General features: G+C 37.7%; 4 protein-coding genes across 4 annotated transcripts; 3 read left to right on the top strand and 1 right to left on the bottom strand.

Moving 5' to 3' along the window:
* The first annotated feature begins 3150 nt into the window (after window positions 1-3150).
* On the top strand, window positions 3151-6497 carry mtg1 (mitochondrial ribosome-associated GTPase 1). The gene is made up of 11 exons (XM_029449723.1): window positions 3151-3408; window positions 3547-3611; window positions 4144-4248; window positions 4348-4434; window positions 4558-4614; window positions 4903-4993; window positions 5090-5151; window positions 5245-5341; window positions 5476-5557; window positions 5656-5768; window positions 6168-6497. The coding sequence occupies exons 1-11, from the start codon at window positions 3306-3308 to the stop codon at window positions 6263-6265; spliced, it is 960 nt and encodes a 319-aa protein (XP_029305583.1). The 5' UTR covers window positions 3151-3305; the 3' UTR covers window positions 6266-6497.
* Window positions 6498-6560: 63 nt separating this feature from the next.
* sprn (shadow of prion protein) lies at window positions 6561-8068 on the bottom strand. Its single transcript, XM_029449754.1, has one exon. It carries the CDS (start codon window positions 8066-8068, stop codon window positions 7604-7606), a length of 465 nt encoding a protein of 154 aa, XP_029305614.1. The 3' UTR covers window positions 6561-7603.
* A 1775-nt stretch (window positions 8069-9843) lies between these two features.
* echs1 (enoyl CoA hydratase, short chain, 1, mitochondrial) lies at window positions 9844-15390 on the top strand. The gene is made up of 8 exons (XM_029449731.1): window positions 9844-10012; window positions 11403-11600; window positions 11678-11805; window positions 13004-13103; window positions 13211-13315; window positions 14535-14654; window positions 14760-14827; window positions 14921-15390. Exons 1-8 carry the CDS (start codon window positions 9922-9924, stop codon window positions 14984-14986), a joined length of 876 nt encoding a protein of 291 aa, XP_029305591.1. The 5' UTR covers window positions 9844-9921; the 3' UTR covers window positions 14987-15390.
* Window positions 15391-18663: 3273 nt separating this feature from the next.
* Window positions 18664-20549, top strand: fuom (fucose mutarotase). The gene is made up of 6 exons (XM_029449750.1): window positions 18664-18895; window positions 19130-19198; window positions 19279-19349; window positions 19489-19587; window positions 19691-19764; window positions 20233-20549. Exons 1-6 carry the CDS (start codon window positions 18811-18813, stop codon window positions 20297-20299), a joined length of 465 nt encoding a protein of 154 aa, XP_029305610.1. The 5' UTR covers window positions 18664-18810; the 3' UTR covers window positions 20300-20549.
* The last annotated feature ends 849 nt before the right edge of the window (window positions 20550-21398 follow it).

The raw sequence follows: 21398 nt of genomic DNA, 5'->3' as shown, positions 1-21398 counted from the left end.
ATATATATTATATATATATAATATATATATGTAATATATATATGTAATATATATATTTTTTTTTTTTATATATATATTATATATATATAAAAAAAATGTAAAACATTTTGTTTATTAAGAAACAAGCTATTCACCGAGAATTCTTTTGATGACCATCATCTTGCATTTCGAGTGTTACAAAGTGAGGAAAGGTTCATAATAAAAATGTCTGAGCTTAAATTCCATAAACCATTTGATAGTCAAAGCTCATACAATGTTTCAAATGAAAGTTTGTACATTATAAAATATAAGATGGGAAACTACAGGACTCAGCTCAAAGTGCAGGGGTGTGCAGAGCTGTCTGTTAACTCCCTAAAATACAAAGCTTCTGCAGATTGTTTCCCTGCTAGAAAAGTAAAAAAGCCAAAAAGAGCTGAAGCAAACTTTTATCCATCCTTCCCTACTGGTGAGACGCTGGAAAGCCTTGAAAAAGAAAGACTTGAACTTCTGACAGAGATCACCATAAGAAACAATGAAAGGGTCATCGCAGACATAATGCTTTGCACGTTTGCCTACAGACGACAGGAGGTGGTAAACCAAGAACCCAGCATTAAGGACTTCAAGGACAGATGGCCTGCACTGTTCCAACAGAAAGAGGTAATAAAGGAACTGAAGCGTTCGCAGTCTTTCTTTCAGGTTTTGTTAAAGTCAGCGAGTCATAAATTGATATGGTTGAAACTAAAGGGCTAGTTCTACTATTTTGAAGTGGGGTTGTATGAGGTACTTATGCATAGTCATTGTCTTACCAGCTGGTGGTCAGCAGGTCCCATAGCACCAGCATCAGTTTAAGTCCTTATACAACTTCATTTCAAAAGAGCCGAACTATCACTTTATGTGTAACACTGCTTACTAAGAATGTACATATTTTATATTCTTTTTGGGTATTGAAATGTTGGCCATTGTACAGGTTACTTTGTGACAATTGATTGTTTACAGGTCTAGGCCAGATGTATTTTCTTTCATTCAGGATGATATATGTAGTGTCATTTGTTTTTGTGTTTGAGATCAATGCAGAGTTTCAGAGGATTACTGCTGTTCCTCTCGAGGTGAAGTTCATGGCCCAGTTAGACATGCACTCAAGACAGTTGATTAGAGTCATCCGCACCAAAGGAGGAGCAACACGCCAAAAGACTACTGACATCATAAATACTTTGGACCAGGTAGATCAGGTAGATTCTGGGTTTGATATATGCACTCAACATTGCTTATCCAAAAACCCTTCATTTCACTTTTGAAAATCATCATGCAACTTGATCAGCACAAGATGTCCCCCAAAGTCCAAAATCTGTATGGCAGACTTGAAAGCTTACAGTAAGGACAGACTGTTGGATTCCTCCCCTTGCCAAAATATGGCCTAGTGCCATATTGTGAAAGAACAATAGTGTTTATATGTGATATATGCTGTGTTAATGGTTAGATGCCATTATTGTAGCAAAAGTATTTGCAAGTGTGTGCGTGTAGAGATGTGTAACTGTCTTAATATGTGTGTCTACATACAGATTGGTACTGAGATATGTAAATGTGTAGAGTAATCTGCAATTGCATACTATCGATTAAAATACAAGAATGTAGCAAGAGTCACGTGTATTATTTTATTACAGAAGTGTAGCAAGAGTCACGTGTATTATTTTATTACAGAAGTGTAGCAAGAGTCACGTGTATTATTTTATTACAGAAGTATAATGCATTCACTTGAGAAAAGTGAACTTTTCTTCTCTCAAGTGACTGCATTACACTTCTGTAATAAAATACAATAAAAATACAAGTCTTCAATCTCCAGGTCTCTCAATTGGCTGTCTTTGTACATGTGACTTGCTACACTTCTGGCACTGCAGATGTGTTTGTTTTAGGATAACGTTTAATGCTTGCCCTTGCAGATTACTAAACACATTCACAAATCTCAGTACGCATTTACAAATCTGTTTACGCACACACGGATTGAGACAGTTACATATCGCTCCACATACTTTTGTGACAATAGCCCCATAACTTACACAGTTCAATTTGCACTAGTTGTCTAAAGGGGTTTCTCTGAGCATAAGATATGTGACTCAACTCTGTTGGTACTTTTCTATAGTGTTAAGATAATGTGTTGGGACTGTTGTGCTACTATGCTTAACTTGGTTCAGAATTGTTGTGCATATGTTTTTTTTTTAATAAATGCATAAATAATACATTTTATTATGCAGTTTAATGCTTACGAATGTGTTTGTCATTTGTAGAATAAAGACTCAAAAAAACATCTGATTTGAATCTGCTTTTTTTCTTCCAGCTAATTTAAAATTGTAATTCTTAGTAAAGTATTTTAATAATATTTAACAAACTAAAATTTCAATGTAGGTTTGCCACAAAAAAATGTTTTCCTGTAACCATACTATTAAGTCAGATGTATTTAATAATTATATTGTTTTTAAATCAATCATTTGCATTAATCCAACTTAGATTCATAGCAAGTCAATTTACATTTTCAAGTTATTCCAAATCAATTGAATAAAATTGACCCAAAATATTGCTAATTTTCAACCTAAAGCAATTTGGTTGATTTAACTTCTTAACTTAATTTGAACAAACCTAATTCATTTGCTTGTTGCCAATTGAAGTACTTAAATTAGGTTGGTTCAACTATTCTCTTTTTACAGTGCAGATTGAATACAATGTTCCGTTAATAGGTAAGCATCCACCTGGGTTATGTGATCATTGTTAAACAGAGAGAAAATTACTAAAAACTGTTCTGCAGAAAGAGACAACCCAGAAAGTATTAAATAAATGAGTCTGAAAGTTTAATTTAACCTTTGTTCTGGGATTTATGTTAGCATATCATGTTACTTAAAATAAACAAGATGGAGAAATAGATAGTATAAGGGATCACTATAAGGTACTCAGGCCAACACTTAACAGCATAAAATCATAAAGGAAGACTAAAAGAGCCCATGGATGTATAAAGAAACGAAAGACTCACTAACTGATTAAAAAGGCAGGTACTTAGTTCCTTCACGATACAGGTTCAAGAGATAGTTATTCAAGTAATTCAATGTTTATCCTGCGGAGGGCAGTAACACGCCCTATAGCTTATAAACTGCAAAATATAAAACATAGAAGAAGAACCGGAACCAAGTTGTTTTACGGTAGATTTGAGTCGGCATGTAAACAGTGTAGCACACCATCAACATGTCCAGTGCAGCAAGATGACTTGTAGCCAGTCGGTCAAATATAATAATTTCGTTAAAACAAACGAAAGCCGGACGTAGTTATATTGAACAGCAGCCATGAAGCTGTACCAGGCTCTCTGGGATGTCGGCAAGTTCAGGACCGTTTTCGACTTTGGCAAACGGGAAGTGGCTCACTGGTTCCCCGGACACATGGCTAAAGGTGACAGTTTTGCTCAAAGTTATATTCAGAGTATATCAATTAATGTATGCAATTTGAATATAAATCTGTGTCCCTTTGTGTGAAGCAAGCAGTCCTGTATTTAATATAAATGACATAGTTTCACTTGACCGTTTGCAGGACTGAAGCAGATGAGAGCCAGCCTCAAGAATGTGGACTGCATCATAGAAATCCATGATGCCAGAATATCCTTTTTTTGTTTACTTCCTTAACGTCAGTATATAGCAGCGCAAACTGCCATCTGGTTTTTAATTATATATTTTAAATTAATTCAAGCTATGTCATCTTATAATTACATTTAGTAATGTAAGATAGTTACATATTGTATGTGCAATAATGTTGTATAAACTCCTGTCGCACACAAATCCTATTTTTCATGTATAAATAAAGTGCTATATTTTTATTTATCTCATTCCATTCTCTCATATCCCATATTTCATTCCTTTTTCTCATTACATTTGTGCAATACCCATTTCTAAAAGTGAGTATTTAACAGATTAAACTGTTCTAGCTGACATAATCTTCACATTAACTTTATTCCAGAGTACATGAGCCCTGACTGCAGAGAAACCTTCACCTTCACCACAAGGAAAGCACTTGAAGATTAGAGGGGGGACAAAAGGATTCAGTTATCTTTTATTCACTACAGTTAAAATCCTAGCTTTTTACTGCAGAGGTAAAATGAGAACTGTTTGGTTTTTCTTTAACGTTAAAGACATTCCCTTCTCTGGAAGAAACCCTGCGTTTCAGGAGACGCTAGATGTCAAACCCCACCTGCTAGTTCTCAACAAAATGGACCTTGCTGATCTGTCCAACGAGCAGGTCAAAAATCTTGCTGCTATTTTTACATCACATTAGTCACATGTCATCAGCATTTTAAAGCTACTAACACAACATGATATCTTTACATTTGCCCTGCAGATAATCCTGAAGAAGCTAGAACACAAGGGGGTGAAGAATGTTCTCTTCACAGACTGTTTAAAGCAGAGAGATGACAACGTCAAAAAGGTAAAGGTCATCTTCACTGGATACTAAACATTGGACTGTTTGCAGAAGTTTGTCCTCAGCTGAGCATATAAAATGTGTGAGCATGAAGCTTCAAATTATTCCTGTTTTGCTTTTTTTCTGTAGTTGGTGCCAATGGTGGTGGAAATTATTCAGAGAAACCCACGCTTTAACAGATGTGAGGTATGTTTACTCCAGGCAGTTAAATAATATATTTGAGTTCATTTCAACTTTGAGAGGAATAAGTTACATATGATAAACAACAAGTTATACCCTCACGAGCTATGATCTTTGCTTACCAAAATGCTGCTTCATTGCGACTCTAAAGCTTCTTTTCTATGGAGCTGAATCCACGTGGAACCATTTATTAGCACGTTTATGTTAGTTATATTTTTCTCACTATTAAGATTTTTAAGGTATTGGAGGCCAATATGTTGGCCACGCTCTAACCTTGTCATGTAAATCTTTCAGAATACTAATTTTTGCCTGATGGCCATTGGAGTGCCCAACGTGGGGAAGTCCTCTCTTATTAACTCACTGAGAAGAACATACTTGAAAAAGGGTTTGTATAATAAATGAGTTGATAGTTGTTGGACACTGATTACGATGATCACCTCCTCAGTAATAAATATTCGGTGTAATTATAATGCAATTTCAGGTCGTGCATCTCGAGTAGGTGGGGAGCCAGGTATAACTAAAGCGGTCCTGACTAGAATTCAGGTGGGTGTAGAGGACATGTATGTCACGGTGTGTTTTCATGGGTTCATTGTGTGTGTGCATCTGTTCAGTATTTGTTGCTGTCTTTGTCGTCAGGTGTGTGAGCGACCCATAATGTATCTGTTGGACACACCAGGAGTCTTGCCTCCTAAGATTGAAAGTGTTGAAACGGGCATGAAGCTGGCTTTATGTGGTGAGCATAACAGGATTATTACTTTGTTCACAACATGACGACGTACTGTATTCAGTGGAATCACATTTGTCTGTAGAAGAGGATTTTCCATGTCTTCAACAAATACTTTTGATATTTTTTCCTTCCTTCTCCAGGAACTATTCTGGACCATTTAGTGGGTGAAGACATTATCGCTGACTACTTACTCTATTCCCTGAACAGGCTCGGGAAGTTCAGGTGCGATTGACTGAACTTTCATATTGTCGGTGTATTCCTTTTGCTACACATTACTGTGATTGTTTACTGCATGTGTATGTGTGTGTGTTTATGTGCAGTTATGTGGAGAAATACGACCTCCAGGAGCCCAGTGATAACATCCAGCATGTCCTCAAACGCATTGCTGTGAAACTTAGAAAGACGCAACGGGTCAAAGCCATTACTGGAGTTGGTAAGAAAGTGCTACTCCTGCTACGCACAGTATTATTGACTAGCTATCCCTCAGTTTCATAAAAAGTTAGTAATTAATCAGCAGGGGAAAGCAATCTTGAAGAGGTGCATTTTAAGGGCTTGCATGAGCAATGGTTGGGTGTTTGACTGTCTGATGTGTTTTGTGAGGGAATTCCAGAGGGAGGGTGCAGCAACTGAGAAGGCCCTGTCAGGGTTTGCATCTCCGGACCTGAGGCAAGGGGTAGAGATGTGGCGGGCGAGGAGTTTAGTTGAGTTAAAGGAATAGTACGACATTTTGTTCTTATTGCTTTCTTTCCAAGAGTTTGAGAGTGTGATCACCATCACATCAACGTCTTAAAGATTAGTCCCATAATGAAAATGTTTGTTCCTCGTCTCTCAGGGAACATCACCATCACTGTCCCGAACTACACAGCAGCAGCTTACGATTTCATAAGAGCCTTCAGGAAAGGAGAGCTGGGACAAGTAATGCTGGACTGACCTGAGACATTTAATGAAGAAAACAGAGACTTTTTTGAGTGTTACCAGTTTGCCCTCAAACTGGAAGGATTTATATTTAACCACAAAAGTGTCATCAAGCGAAGACCGTCTCTGACCTCATGCCTTTGACATTTTGGGGACACGATGCAGTCTGTTCTGTTTATGGATGATGTACCTGCACTGCGTCCTTTGCTAAAATAAAATAATTTAACCTGATTCAGGTACAACATTTCTTCTCAGATTTTCTTTTATAATACATGAAGCAGATATCTGACATGGTGTAAACATTATTTATTAGCACAAAGACGGTGATAACAAACGCTTAACTTATGTACAAGTGTTGTAGCATGTAATAGAGTGCATTTATATGGAACAGTCTGTTTCTCCTGAGTGTGTACAACAGGTAAAAAGCTCTTCTGGGACAGACCATCAGACATTAATAACATTGAGAGCAGCAGTTTGTTTTCTAGTGTCCCTCCCAGCCATGACGTGGTTCCTACACAGGTCTGAATTTTATAAAAGGGTATAAATTGCACAAAGATTTGAGATGGATATGGAAACTGCAGTTTAGCTTTCCTAAAGCACAATACTCTCATTTGTCTCATCTTATTGTAGAGAATTATCTTTATGGCAACACCAGTGACTACCTCGATAAATAGATCTTGAAATTCAGTCTTGAAATTATGTTTTGCAGACAAAAGTTGTAAAAAAAAATCACAAATTGCAATTTTCCTTTCTCAAAATAAAAACTCCAATTGAAGAAGTTTTAAAAAAATAATTTCAGGGGCAGATTAATGCTGGTGCCAACTTTGACTTGGAATGACTTCAGTGTTATACATAAAAGAGCAGCGATGCTGGTCATTAACTTTGCAGATTTTTAACATACAATTTGGTTTGGTAGTATTATTTAAATTGGCAGCCTGTGGTTTCATTACACTCCTTAAGAAGGTTATTGATTTTTTTTGATAAAACATTTTCACAATTAGATCTAGGAATCAAACTTTAGGGAAGGAAACTAATTATATTTAACATAGTTGGGACCCAGTTTATATCACACACACTGACAGATTTGACAAAGGTGCACATTAAAGGTGAAAGGTCACATTAAATACTGTGTTGGTTACATTTGTCTGTTGGTATGGATGATTATATGTGTAAAAATATACAGTACAGTGATATATATATTTTTAATTGTGTCCTTCCACCACTGTGTTGCACCTCTAACTGATCTTCTCAGAGCAGGTTCCAGCGAGTCCTGCACATTATATTCAGATCCAGGGCAGAAGCTCAGTCCTAGACTGAATCAGGAATTTATCCTAGAAAATAAATGCTTAACATCTACAGTATACTGTCCAGCAAGAGTCCATATTTTGGGGAAAATGTTGCAATAATGATAGAAACCACTTTAGAGAGAGAAGATCCATTTTGAGTTGAGCCTGACATTAGTGAATCAAAGTAATTTGTCCTGTTGTAGTAATCCAGCTCATCATCTGAGCTGTCGACGTTGCTGCGGCGGTAGGCTGAGGCGTACCATTTATCCGCTGATAACGCCACTGCTGCCCCTGCCGCTGCTGCACTTGCCACCCTCACCGGAGACGACCGCCCTGCCGCCCTGATGCGGGAGCGGGTCCCACCGTAGGCGCCTCCCCGCTGACTCCCCGCTGTGGAGCTGCGGGAGTGGGTGCCTCGAGAGGAGCCCCGGGACCCTCCACGACCACCTTTGGAAAGCACCGGCTCACACAGGAAAGCAGAGAGCAGGAGGCAAGTCCAGAATGTTACAACCACCTGGTTCATTCCTGACATCTGCAGGAAAATACATAATGAAGCCAAGGAGAACATGTCAGACCTACCTGTGGTGGTTACACTGCAGCTTCAATTACAAATGTAATTGTAAAACATAAATAATTCTCTTTTGATTTTAGGCGGCAGAACATTTAAGCAAACAGCTGCAGCCAATGCTTTCCATACACTGATCAATTCTGTATAAAACTCAGAATATCACCCTGAAATGCTGTGACATAATATGCTCCCAACAGCATTGAAGAACTGATCAACAGAGGAGTGAGATCTAGTGTTCAGTCTTATTGTTGAATATGGTCTTCATAAAGACACATTTCTGTGTTGCAGATTGCCCCTCTCCATTTAAGTAGGTCAGTTTAAAAATAAATATTCTCACCAGAGAAGGCTTGTTTCAGCCTTCACATGCATGAAATAACATTCGGTTTATGGATGCTTATGAAAAATGGCAAAAGATGGCATGTTTGATGGCAATAGGCCATCATTTGAAATTAAATGTAATGAAAATATTGAGTTCCAACGGGGAACTGTAGAAGTATTTTCATTATTATACGTACGATTAAATCGACATAGCATTTGGAAAATGCAAGCATGCATGATGTTCATCTCATTGTATTCTCATAAATTAGCCTGCTACTGTAGCCTGAAGAAATCACATCATTTAAAATAACTGCATTGTATCCATATACACCCGAATCCATGTTGACCAGTATATCCTAACGCTTGGTGCTTACCTTATTTCCGTGTGTTTCTATCCCTGCTAATGTTTTGGCACTCGGAGGAAAGATGAAAAGGGATTGTCACGGACGCTGCAGGCTCGTTCACGCAAATGACTGCGAGAATGTGGATCGCGCTCACACAGGCACATCTGAAGAGCATGAAATGCTGTGATACTGTTAGATGAGTCTCGTTAAAAGCTTTTTATATGAATCTTATTTTCGATTAAGAGCCTTTGCTATTATTTTATTTTTTGTTAATGTACAGACTGATGTTTTTCTCCATCTCCTATAAGGTAATCAGCTTGATGATGTCGCTAGGGGTGTTACGTTTGTCTTTGAAAAAGGGGGCTGCATAGTAACTTAATATAATTGTAATTGATCTCTTCATATATATAACATTCTTACATTGAGATGTTCTGGTTAACCACATATGTGTATCAGTTTATCCTTTTAATTATTTATTTTTTAAATTGTTTACTTATTTATTGGTTGAACACTTAACCAAACATAATGCTATTGAGATCATTTTATAATAATTTATAACATTTTACCAGGGTGTACATTGCACAAATTCACACTACTTTGTGATAGCCTTAATGAAAATAATATATTAAATAATATATAATCATTATTATTGATAAATGTAATCTCTAAATAATGTAGTAAACAATAAAACTCAGGCAATATATGAATATATCAAACAGTTTTGATTTCATAAAAAGTGAGGGAAATGGGATAGATTTTGGAATTCACATTTTCCATATTAAAATCTATATTGAATATGTTGTTGATATATGGCAGATTAAAACAGCTGCAAACGACATAGGTCAAGATGGGACACTGGAGATTGATCATTTTGTCCCGTTTTAATGTGATTCCCCTTTATATTGTATATAAACAGTTTTTGATTTTATATTATTTGAATCCTCCCCCTTTATTTTGCTATTGTACGTTCTTTTTAAAATAATAAGGTAATTACCACCTGCTCTGCACTCCGCAGACACCAGGTGGCGGTAAGGCGAGTTCATTAAACATGCAGCTTCATGAAAAACACCAACAAAGAAGAGGACTCCAGCGGAAGCTTCCAGTGTTATTGGAGCAAGTTCATTGACAACAGCCCGCTGTCGTCTTGTCGCTGTCATGGCTTTCCTCTGCAGAACTGCTGCTTCGCTCCTGAAGTCCTCCAGAGCAGCGCCGGCTGTCCTGTCCGCTGGCCGCCTCTACAGCTCAGGTGTGTGTTCAAAAACCTGTCGAGGGTCAGTTTATTATACCTGCGTTACAAAACGAAGTGGCCTTGCAACAATGTCAAGAAACCTGCGTCACTGAATGTGAATGTGAGACGCATGTGGAGCAGACTGATGGCTAACTTACTTTGTTATTTAATTGTCTCTGCAACAAAACTTTTGAACGCTGAACTTTAATGGAAGATAATTTGATCAACACCGTTTAAAGGGAAATTCCACCCTAAAACTGAATTTGCAGGTGCTTTTTGCAGCCCAGATATTATTTGTATTTGCGATAAAGTAAAATAAATTATTTCCAACATGTACCTAAGACACACAACATATAGCTAAACAATAATATCATGAAATCCAAAAGTACATCACTACAAATTAAATAAGAATTAATTCAATGTGAATGAGAAAGTGTGTCTAAACTTTTGACTGGTACTGTACATATCTGGATCTGGCTTATATTAGTGTTGTCTTGTAAACTCATGCTCTCTGAGCATCTGTGTATGCTTGACACACATTTGTCCTAAATAATTTAAATAGCTCTTTTATTTACTCTTTAAGGCCTAACTTGCATAAAGGTCGTATGCAAGCGCCAACCATGACTATTGGCTCGGTAATTTGCTCCTCAAGGTGTGTGTCACTGTAAGGCCTCGACACAAGGCTGTTACAGTTGATCCTTCACCTTTTCTTCATTAATTTACCCAAACCACTTTGGTGATCCCTGGTTGAAAGTCTACACTGCTCTCAGTTAAAGGGATAGTTCAGATGTTTTGAAGTTTGGTTGTATGATGTACTTTTCCACAGTCGTTGTGTTAGCTACAGTAAATGGTGGTCTGCACCCCCCCAGTTTGGAGAAGCAGACATGAGTACCAACAAAGAAGAAAAGCAATGTACTACTGTGGATGGGGGCAGCAGCAAACACAGTTTTATTGTGCTGTATGCTATATTCAGATTAACCACTCACCTTGCTGTCAGACGACCCTTTCCAACGGGGAACTGAAGCCGTTATCTATGCTCTTTTTTTAAAGTCACCTCACTCCTTTTTTGACTCATTTTACCTCGTAGAACACGGAAGTTGCCGTTAGTTTGTTTTGTGTTATTGTGTGACAAAAACAATAAACAATTACCGCGGTAGACCAGCAACTTCTGTTTTCTGTGATGTAAAATTACAGTTTTTGTCTGATATTGATTTTTGTTATTTTTATGTTGCATTATTTTTGTATATTTTGTTATATACTGCTGGGGAAGAGTGATATACAGTACTAATAATAAGTCATTTTAGGCCATATTGTCCCTATTGGTTTTTCATCATTGTTTCATACTTTGACCAGTATAACTGCACAAAAGACTTATCTGATCCTCAGTGTTGGTTCTCTCTTCATGCAGGTGGTCAGTATGAGTATATTTTGGTGGAAAAGCGAGGTGAGAAGAGCGATGTGGGTTTCATCCAGTTGAACAGGCCCAAGGCTCTCAACGCTTTGTGTGACGGGCTGATGATGGAGTTGGGACAGGCTCTGGATGCCTTTGAAGCTGACGGCAACGTCGGAGCTATCGTCATCACCGGCAGTGACAGAGCCTTCGCTGGTGAGGGAACTGAGTGTGTTTTCTGGGTTTGTTTACATGATGCATCAGTAGTGAGCTCAACCTTTTGTGTTTCTCAGCGGGAGCGGACATTAAAGAGATGCAGAATCGAACTTTCCAGGAGTGTTACGGTGGAAACTTCCTTGCTCACTGGAACAGAGTGTCCACAGTGAAGAAGCCTGTGATTGCAGCTGTCAATGGATTTGCTGTGAGTGTCTTTTTGTTTAAAATATATATTTAATGTTGTTGTTTTTTTAAGTGAGGGATTTCCAACATAAAAAAATATGTAAACATTACATTAAAATGACAATAAAAACCTGTCGAAGCCATAAAATAAATAGAGAGGAGTAAGAAGAAAGAGAAAACCAAACAATGAGAAGAACTTAACTTAGTTGTAAATGAGTCGGTGTAAGTAATGATAATAAATGAACTATCGCACTGTGTACTCTTTCTGCTCAAAGGTCAACGCTGTCTTCCCCATATTAACTCTCCACGTGTCTTATCATGTATCATTTTTTTTTCTTTGAAAACGTTCAATATTTAACATGTAGTTGTTCCTCTAGTCCCCCTTTCACCTCAATTTCTCTCTCGCACCTATTGTCCTCCCTCTCTTGTCTCCCACTCTTTATATGTTCTTCCTTTTTACTCCATCCATTGGATCCTTGCATTCAGCTGAGTGTCTCATATAAAGTTTGGGTCTCTAGTCATACGTGTTAATTAAAGCATTATTTATCTGCATAATATCTAGATATGACTTAACAAGTTCAACTTACTTTGGGCCACATTGGGACACCTTCTTCACCCTGACTGAACGCAAACCCAGCTTGAGACCAGAAAGACAGTGGTGTCCATGTGGGCTGCACAATATTCTTTTTCGGCATCGACATTTCAATATGCGCATGAGCGATTGTCCCATTGCAGGACGTGCATTGTCAAATAAGGCAACTCCACTCAAACACGTCATGCTACAAGCTGCTAACTTTTTTTGCTGCTTGATATAAACGGAAAACTCATCATTTGCAAGAGAAGTCTGTCGGATATAACATATTTTAAGGGTTCTTGGAGTTTCTTGCTAGTGAGTGACATGCAGCCTCTGCAATTTATTAAACAACCAAAGCAGGCCCCACAAGTCGTTCACCACACCTTGAAAATGAGCGAAGAACAGGAGAAAAACCCTGAAAAGGAAGATTTGGTTGCAATATACTGTATATTTATATAATTTCTGTTTTTCCAATACCGTGCAGCCCTAGTGTCCACATACTTTTGGCCGTTTAGTGTAGCTTTTGACACTTAAAATCCAGTATCAGTTCAGGATGCACAAAATCTAAACGGGTTATGATGCAATGAAGACTGAGGCTACTGTACAGAGGTTTCTGTGTTTCATACTGTACGTTCTTCGGTTGCAGCTGGGTGGAGGCTGTGAGCTGGCGATGATGTGTGACATCATCTACGCTGGCGAGAAGGCGCAGTTCGGCCAACCAGAGATCCTGTTGGGGACCATTCCTGGTAAAGACTCATAAGCATCTACTTTCCTTCCTGTTCAGACTTGACTTCCTTATACAAATGTTACCAGATGCTTGCTTTTGGAGTTCATGACGTGTGTCTACCTGCAGGGGCGGGTGGCACCCAGCGGCTGACCCGTGCGGTGGGCAAATCCCTGGCTATGGAGCTCGTACTTACAGGAGACAAAATTAATGCACAAGACGCCAAGCAATCAGGTAACAGCACTGTTGCAAAGTGTTTCACTTAAGTACAATTTTTATGGAACTTGACTTGAGTATTTCCATGTTATGCTACTTTATACTTTATGATAAGCTTATAAAATACAAAGCAATGTTAAAGATGAATGTTTTGTGCTGTATGAACTCTTGCATCTGCTTATGGTTACGTGTTAGATGTCTATGAGTTGACCAGTTTCACCAAAAATAAATGTCCTCTAAGCTTGTCAGATGGTTTCATTTAAATAATTTATACGAGGTCCAAAGAGGTAAAATGATCCAATAATTCACAAACAAAGCTAAGATTAGAGAAAGGTCCAATAGATGGGTACACATTTAAGCAGAACTTTGTTGTTTCTTCTTTTTTCTGCTCCATTAATTGTCTCAGATTAATTCTTGTGACTCTGGAGTAGTTAAACCTGCACCTCCAACATTTCCTTAACATCTAATAATGTATTAATAATATGTCACATTTCTCCATACAATGTGTACTTTTACTTTTTATATATTACGTGAATTTTGACGATAATACTGGTGTACTTTTAGGATTCTGTATGAAGGACTTTTGAATGAAGTATTTTAGATTTTTGTTTTGATGTTAGGGCGGCTCAATTATGACAAATATATATTTTTGGTCAATATTGAGATCCTGATTCTTTTCAACAAAATACTCCTTGACTTTTGAAGCATCTTTAGAAAGAATGTTTTGTTTAGTTTTTTTTAACTAAATGCACCAATCTGCTGCACTTTGAGAGCAAAATTAAGAGGCTAGATTATATGAAGAACTTTGTGCTCTAGTAAACAATTACGCACTGAGGACCGTCGAAACAGGTTAACAGTTGTCAATCCCTGTAGGGAGAGAGGGCGCAGCGAGCACTAAATCCACGGCCCCGGGAAACGGTGAGGTCTGGCCGAGGGGTGTGAAACCAACATAGAGCCGGTTGGAAAGGGGTGCGGTGGTTTTATGTCACAAGACAAAGCATCATTGCGAAATGGAATGTGGCACAATAATCGTTTTATCTCGATTATCTTCTTATTTCTTAATTGTTGGAAGGCAAAATGTGTCATTAAAATGAAGTTGTGATTAATTGCACAGCCCTAATTGGTATTTTTCCTCAAGTAAAGGATCTGAACACTCTCACCACTCTGTGTACCTAACAAACTGACAGTCCTTTATACATTTATTCTACTTGATTCAGTAGCTTTTTGTGTTTCCCAGGTTTGGTGAGTAAAATTTATCCGGTGGACCAGTTGGTATCTGAAGCTGTTAAATGTGGCGAGAAAATATCTGCCAACTCCAAACTGGTCTCTGCTATGGCTAAAGAGGCTGTGAACGCAGGTGTGTAAAGTGTTTCTATTCCATTTTAAAAGTTGAATATCCTTAAGCCTACGAAATTGAATAAGTTTCACTTTTTTTCTGACGTGTTCGTCCTTGTGATTGCAGCTTTTGAACTGACTTTGGCTGAAGGTAATCGTTTGGAGAAGCGTTTATTCCACGCTACCTTTGCTACAGTAAGTAGAAGAGCCCATCTGAGACCGAGGGGGGGGTTAGCTCTGATTTTTACAGTCCAGTCATGATGTGTGTGTCTGTGTTTTTCCCTGCAGGATGATCGTAAAGAAGGCATGACAGCTTTTGTGGAGAAGAGAAAGGCCAGTTTCCAGGACAATTAGGAAAGAGCAGACCAAGAGCTCGGCATCAGCATTTCCCTATCTGCAATAAGTTGAATGGTGTAAAAATCCTGACTGTAGTGGAACATACAAGATGTTTGAATTTGGATTTGGCACTGAGTGATTGCACAAGAGTGTCTTACCACAGTGAAGCTCTGCCTGCTGAGGTTTGGTATTAAAATCAAATGCAGTTTGGGTGCAGGAGTGCAGCGGAGGTTGTATGTGAATACTGTTTGATAACTCTGCTAGTGTGTAATTGGAGGAATCAGTTTCCATGACTGGACTCACTTTTGCCTTTTCATTTTCAGTATCAAATGCTTGTCTGCATTTTGTAGGCAACTTCTTTCCCTGTACATTCTACAAATAAATGTTCAGAGTGCTTTTCAGTACTGAGACATGACCACGACTGCAAAGATATACCTGCTGTATTTATTAACACACAGTTAAAGACAATGGGATGTTCCAACATAATTCTAATGTTTGGTGATACAGAATGATTGCATATAATTCACGTTGTAAATATCCTGGTTTCTCTTTGAAATATACAATTAAGTAAATAATATCAGCTACAAATCTGAAACTGAAGTGGATTCCGTTAACCCAGTTTTCAGTCAGTGTGTACTTCCTACCACTAGATGGGGCTCTCGTGCTGTTCCACAAAGGCACAGAAACCAGAAAGACTAAAGATTCAGTGGACTGACACGCCTCGGGTTGTATACAGATAAGCGCTTTTGGTGCAACTGAGTGTAAAGTGATATTTGAAGGTCAAGTCAATAAAATACTGTTAAATCATCAGGCACAGGCGGTAGGCCTACTGAAAGAAAAAATATATGCTAGTCAGCACTATGTAACAAGATTTTAACAACTTTTCATCAGGAAGGAAGGAAAATGTATCGGATTTATTTACTTAAATCACTTTACTTTAATTATAGGCCCACATCACAGCGCAGATTTGCAGCATCAAACTATTAAAGGGCTCGATTTTAGTTACACAGTCAATAATCTTTTGAAAAAATGTCAGTGAAGATGATGTGTAAAATAAAACTATAATGATTTTAAGGCCATATATATATATATTTGAAAAGAAATAGCCATACAGATCTGTAGTTTCGCGCATTACCTATTGGCTGAAAATATTCGTGAACACATAAAGCGGTAGTTTTGACTTCAAAGAAAACACCAGAACAAATGTGGTTAGTGCGCGCTTTCTTTCTCCGCTCCAATCATCGCGAGGCACCTTTTTCTCTCTCTGATCTTCACACGGCGGCGCCCCATATCTTCACAAGGCCATGGCCTAATTGATTTTTATTTTCATTCAATATTCCCCTGGAGCTTGCTTTCTTGTCATCCCGCTGGAACAAAACTTTAAAAAGGAGGAGAGAAAAAACTCGTCTCCTCACGCCACAGGGAAGCACAAAAGTCTGCAGAGAGGGCCCGAAAAGAAGCTCCTCTTTGAGGCTACCGAAAGGTCAAAATAATAAATGTAGACTCAATTGAGGCTCTCCACGCAGACAAAGAGGGCAAAACGTTACATTTTGGCAGCGCAGACCCTCATAGCGTGATAAACTCATTTAAAGAAGCCGAAATAAAGAGAGAGCAGCATGGGTCCAGAGAGGGAGAAAGGGGCTTTCAGTCCGGCAGACAGGCCTGGCTCCTGCAAGGGCCTTTTCTCCTGCCCAGCAGCCCAAAATCACTCTCATATCCCTAAACTGCACTGCCTCTGTGCCACTCAGTCATGTTTGTGACTCTATCTTTTTGTTTTTGCATCCAATTCATTTGTATGTTCTCATTTAGCATACTTGCATAATTCAGAGCAGAGACAGTCAAAAACTGATTTAGAGAAAAAGAAAGCATCTAGGCTATATAAATATGTATCCCTCTCCATAGGGAACTATGTGGATTATATAAAGTTAATAAAAATAAGCGGATAGCCTAGTACCCTATAGCAAAGGATTTGTGAAATGTGATGGCTGATTTCCTTACTGCACAATTAAAACATAATATGTTTAGCATTACACTACATTATTACATGGATAAAACAAAACACATTGTAGGTCTGTACTGCAGAAATATAATGACCATATATAGCTATTAATAGCAGATTAAAAACACAAAATAAAGTGTATACTACCAACATGTTTCTCCTATTATCAGCAGCTGGATAGGGATTGTAAATTCAGTATAGAACCACAAACCTGCATTGCTAAATGCTGTGACTAGACTTTTATGAATGCCTTTTTATATGCAGATCTCTTGCTTTTTTTCTCTCCCTTTTTTCCAGAACCAGGATCTGCGGTCATGGAAAGGATTCCTCAGCATTTTTCTGCCATCCAGCTGAGCCTTTCTCTGGCTCAGATGAAACAGGCTGGGTGGAGTGGTTTTCATCTGACAAATATTTTCATTATCTCACATTCTTGGCACCAGAGACCGTGTCAGAATAATACATTCACCGGTGTCTGCTTTAAATTATGCCCACCCAAGGGTGTCAGAAACAACATAGACCGAAGACTAACAGTGCAGTTTATATACAGTATATATTATAGTTTTATATAGATAAGCCTCCACAATGTCATTAGATAGATAACTTTTACTTAGTTGCAAGTGTAATAGATTGAACATATAACTTAAATATTAGCCATAGGCTATTTCATATGTTAAATTAAAATAGATTATAATACATCTATCTGTTTATGGATGGACAAATATTGTATTCGAGTGATGATTTGATAGAATCTTTTTTTTTTACTTTATTGAAAATATTTAATGCATTAATTAAAAAGAATATATTTCAGTTTTTTACTATAGCAGTTGAAGTAAATAAAACAATTGAAGTTATAGTATTAGAAGTATCTTAACAATTGGAGTACCTTTGAAATATCTAAATAACTATTTATAATTGTTGAGTTTAAAGTTTTTAATAGTAGTCTTAAAATATGTTATAATACTGTATTATGATTTATGACATACTATAACTTTTCATGAAATATGATTGGTTTTTTTATAATTATAAATTAGTTATGAAGAGGCTTTTTTAATGAAAGTTTTTGTTGACCTTTTAATGGCATTTAAATGGTATACTATACAATGACAGTTTTTTTTTTTACAAACAATGCTATGACATTTCTTATTGCATATTACTGACTAATGACTAATAACTTTTTTATGACTTTTTCCCATTACATTATACACTATGACTTTTTAAATCATGCGGTACTAAACCCTCTCTGGTATTGGACAGCAATCTGCAAACAAACAGGACTCACGGACAGGAAGCGATTCACAAATGTGCAAAAGTAATTTTACGTGTACAAATGGAACCACAAATGCGTGAATATCACATCACAAATCCCTCTGAATGTTGTGGCTATGACTTTACAAAAAAAACATTATTCAATTTTTAATGTTTGTTGATAGTGACATATTTGTGACTCATGGTACACATGTGTGGATCGTCTCGTTTGTTACCACAGTGGGTTACACATATTAAAGTCCAATAAAAACTTCAATAGACTTTACGTGATAGCCTTAACCAATCAAATTGGGGTCCCTGATCACATGGTGCCTTCCTTGCTTTTACAAAGACAACACAGTTAAATATAAAGATAGTTAAATGGCCTACGAAAAACCTACGTCCTGCAGACTGAAACATAAAACAGTCTGACGTTTGCCTTTACAACCAACCACCGTGACACGCATGTCAGACTAGCAACTCCTTAAACGGCTTTTACTTTTTGATCAGTTTACGTGTCTGGCGGACGTAAGTGAAACCGGAAGTAAGCTGGAGTGATTGCTCTCGCTTCAGTTCACTCTTCTCTGTGGCTGCCAGTATGGTCGTACTAAAAGGAATCCCCTCCGTTTTATCACCTGAGCTGCTGTATGCTCTCGCTAAAATGGGCCACGGGGATGAACTGGGTATGATATTTAATTGTTTAAATATAGGTCGCCTTCCTCGTGCTAGCAGTGATAGCCTATAAACGTGTGTTCAGTCAGTCACTGTAGGGCAGGAGGCTAATCCAAGTTCAATTCAACACGAAAGTTGAGGGACTCACAGGATGATTGACCTGTACACTGTACACAAGGGCACACATGTAACATGTTGTAGTCCCTTCAGTCAGTCACAGAGTGTTTTTCTTTCTTTTTTTTCAGTTCTTGCTGATGCAAACTTTCCAGCATCCTCCATTTGTGTTTGTGGTCCAAAAGAGATAAGAGCTGATGGTATGTAAATACATCTATCTGTAAATAAAACATGTGGGTGAGTGTATATGCATTTATAGCTGTTTCTGATCTTTGTGTAGGTCTGGGAATCCCAAAGCTTTTGGAGGCCATTTTGAAACTGTTGCCCCTGGATTCCTATGTCCCCTCTCCGGTACAGGACACGTACATTTAAAGTTAATACCACTCAGTGCAGTTTAGTCGATGGCGATAACAAGTATATTTTTCTCTATGCTTCTCTTGTTTTCTTTTTTAATTTAATTTGTTAAATCTGTGCTATTATGTTTTCACAGGCAGCAGTCATGGATCTGGTAGACAGTGACAAACAGAGATGTTTGGCTGTCCCTGTGTGGGACAGCTACACACACCTCCTGAGTCAGGCTGGGTCTCAGGTACAACAGCCTGTACATCTACTGATTAATGACTTAATCAGTCAACAAACATTAACATAGTCTTTCTTTAATTTTTGACTCTTTGTGTGTTGATTTCTGTTAGACTCCTCTTGAGAAGGTGGAGCGGTTTGCTTTCTATGAACGGGCCAAGAAAGCCTACGCTGTTGTGGCAACAGGGTGCGTGTTTTCTCTGCCTTCATTTGAATATCGCAGCTGAATGTTTCATAATTTGTCTGCAAAATGAGTACGGAAACATATGTCACTTTGTAAAAGTTAAGACAAAAACAGACTTGAGATTGAATTTGCTAGTTGTCTTTTTAAGGAATCAGCAAACCTTTATACTGTAACTCATTAATTGGGTACCGATTCAATGTTTCACTAGCCTGATAATCAGACTGAATTGCAATTTTGTTTCACATATACATATACATATACATTTCACTATACGAGTTTCTGAACAATTATGAGACGTGGGCAGTGATTCAGAGGTCTGGAACCTTTTTTATTTACAGAAAATAATTTTGATAATTGGAGACTATGGTTTGTACAGCAGAATGCTTTGAGATCTCCACAAAATTATCATTATTTCAAACGTGTCTTTAAAAATGCAGTTGATAAATATTCTCGTTTGTTCTGTCTACACAGGGAATCAGCTCTGTATGGTAACCTGATACTGAAGAAGGGGGTCATCCCTGATGAGCTGCTATATTGATGCACACAAACATTTTAAAGTAATGATGATCTAATGATTTGAGTCAGAACTGTAATTCTTTCTAGTGAAAATCAGGAGAAGTTGAGTATTTTTGCATAAAACCCATTTAAAACTTTGTTCTAAATTAAATGTATACTGTGAATAGGATCTGATAAATCTCCAGTCCACATGGAACAGAAATTATCTTGTATTTTGTAAATAACTTCTGTTGTACATGCATTTGAATGAATAAAACACATTAAGTCTTTAATGCATGTGTTTAAGTATCTTTATCATCAAGGAAAATAAACCACATTTCATTCATTACTCCAACCTCACACATATATTTAAATGTCTCCCCCATCTAGCTCCAACCATTTTAACACTTTCATAGTTAGACTTCACTATACTGCCACTAACGGATAAAAACTGTAGGATTAAATCCTGTGAGTCTTCCTTTGCACGTCCACTTGGTCTCGAATGAACTGATTTGAATGTTGGGGGTCAAAGGTCAAGGTCACTGACTTCACAGAACCCGTTCTTTGGCAATAAATCAAGAATTCACACTAATTATGACATCACACTAAAGTGTAATAGGATAATATGATGAAAGTGATGACATTAAGGACAGGTATGGTTCAAACGGCAACTTAACTGGGTGGCGGCGGTATACAACTACAAGGCGGTAATTTTAGTTTTTGATAACTATATGCACTAATTTTAAGATTTTAAACGCATAATTGTAATGAATCAATGCCCATCAAGAAACTGTTGTTGGAAATTAGCTTTAGCTATATTCACGTGTCCCTTAAAAATAGACAAATAAATAATAAAACATACGAGTGAGATTTAGATGTGTTTATTCTTATTGAGGACAATTTAATGGAGTCAAATGACACTTCTGATTTATTTACCTGTGTATCAGCTATGTTTGTGTCTGATCTGAAATGATAAGGATCTACACAGGTTGAGCTGTTGTTGAAGGATCACTGGTGGAAGTGATGATCCAGATCTTCCTCTGGTTCGCTGTGCTTCCTCTGAGGTGGCACATTAGCAGGAGCGGCAGCTTTAGTATCATCTTGGTAAGAGATGAGCTCCGGGAGATCTTTGTGGTACAGGT

This window comes from Cottoperca gobio, chromosome 15 (genome assembly GCF_900634415.1).
Source record: "Cottoperca gobio chromosome 15, fCotGob3.1, whole genome shotgun sequence".
NCBI lineage: Eukaryota > Metazoa > Chordata > Actinopteri > Perciformes > Bovichtidae > Cottoperca > Cottoperca gobio.
This window is presented reverse-complemented; position numbering and strand designations above follow the sequence as displayed.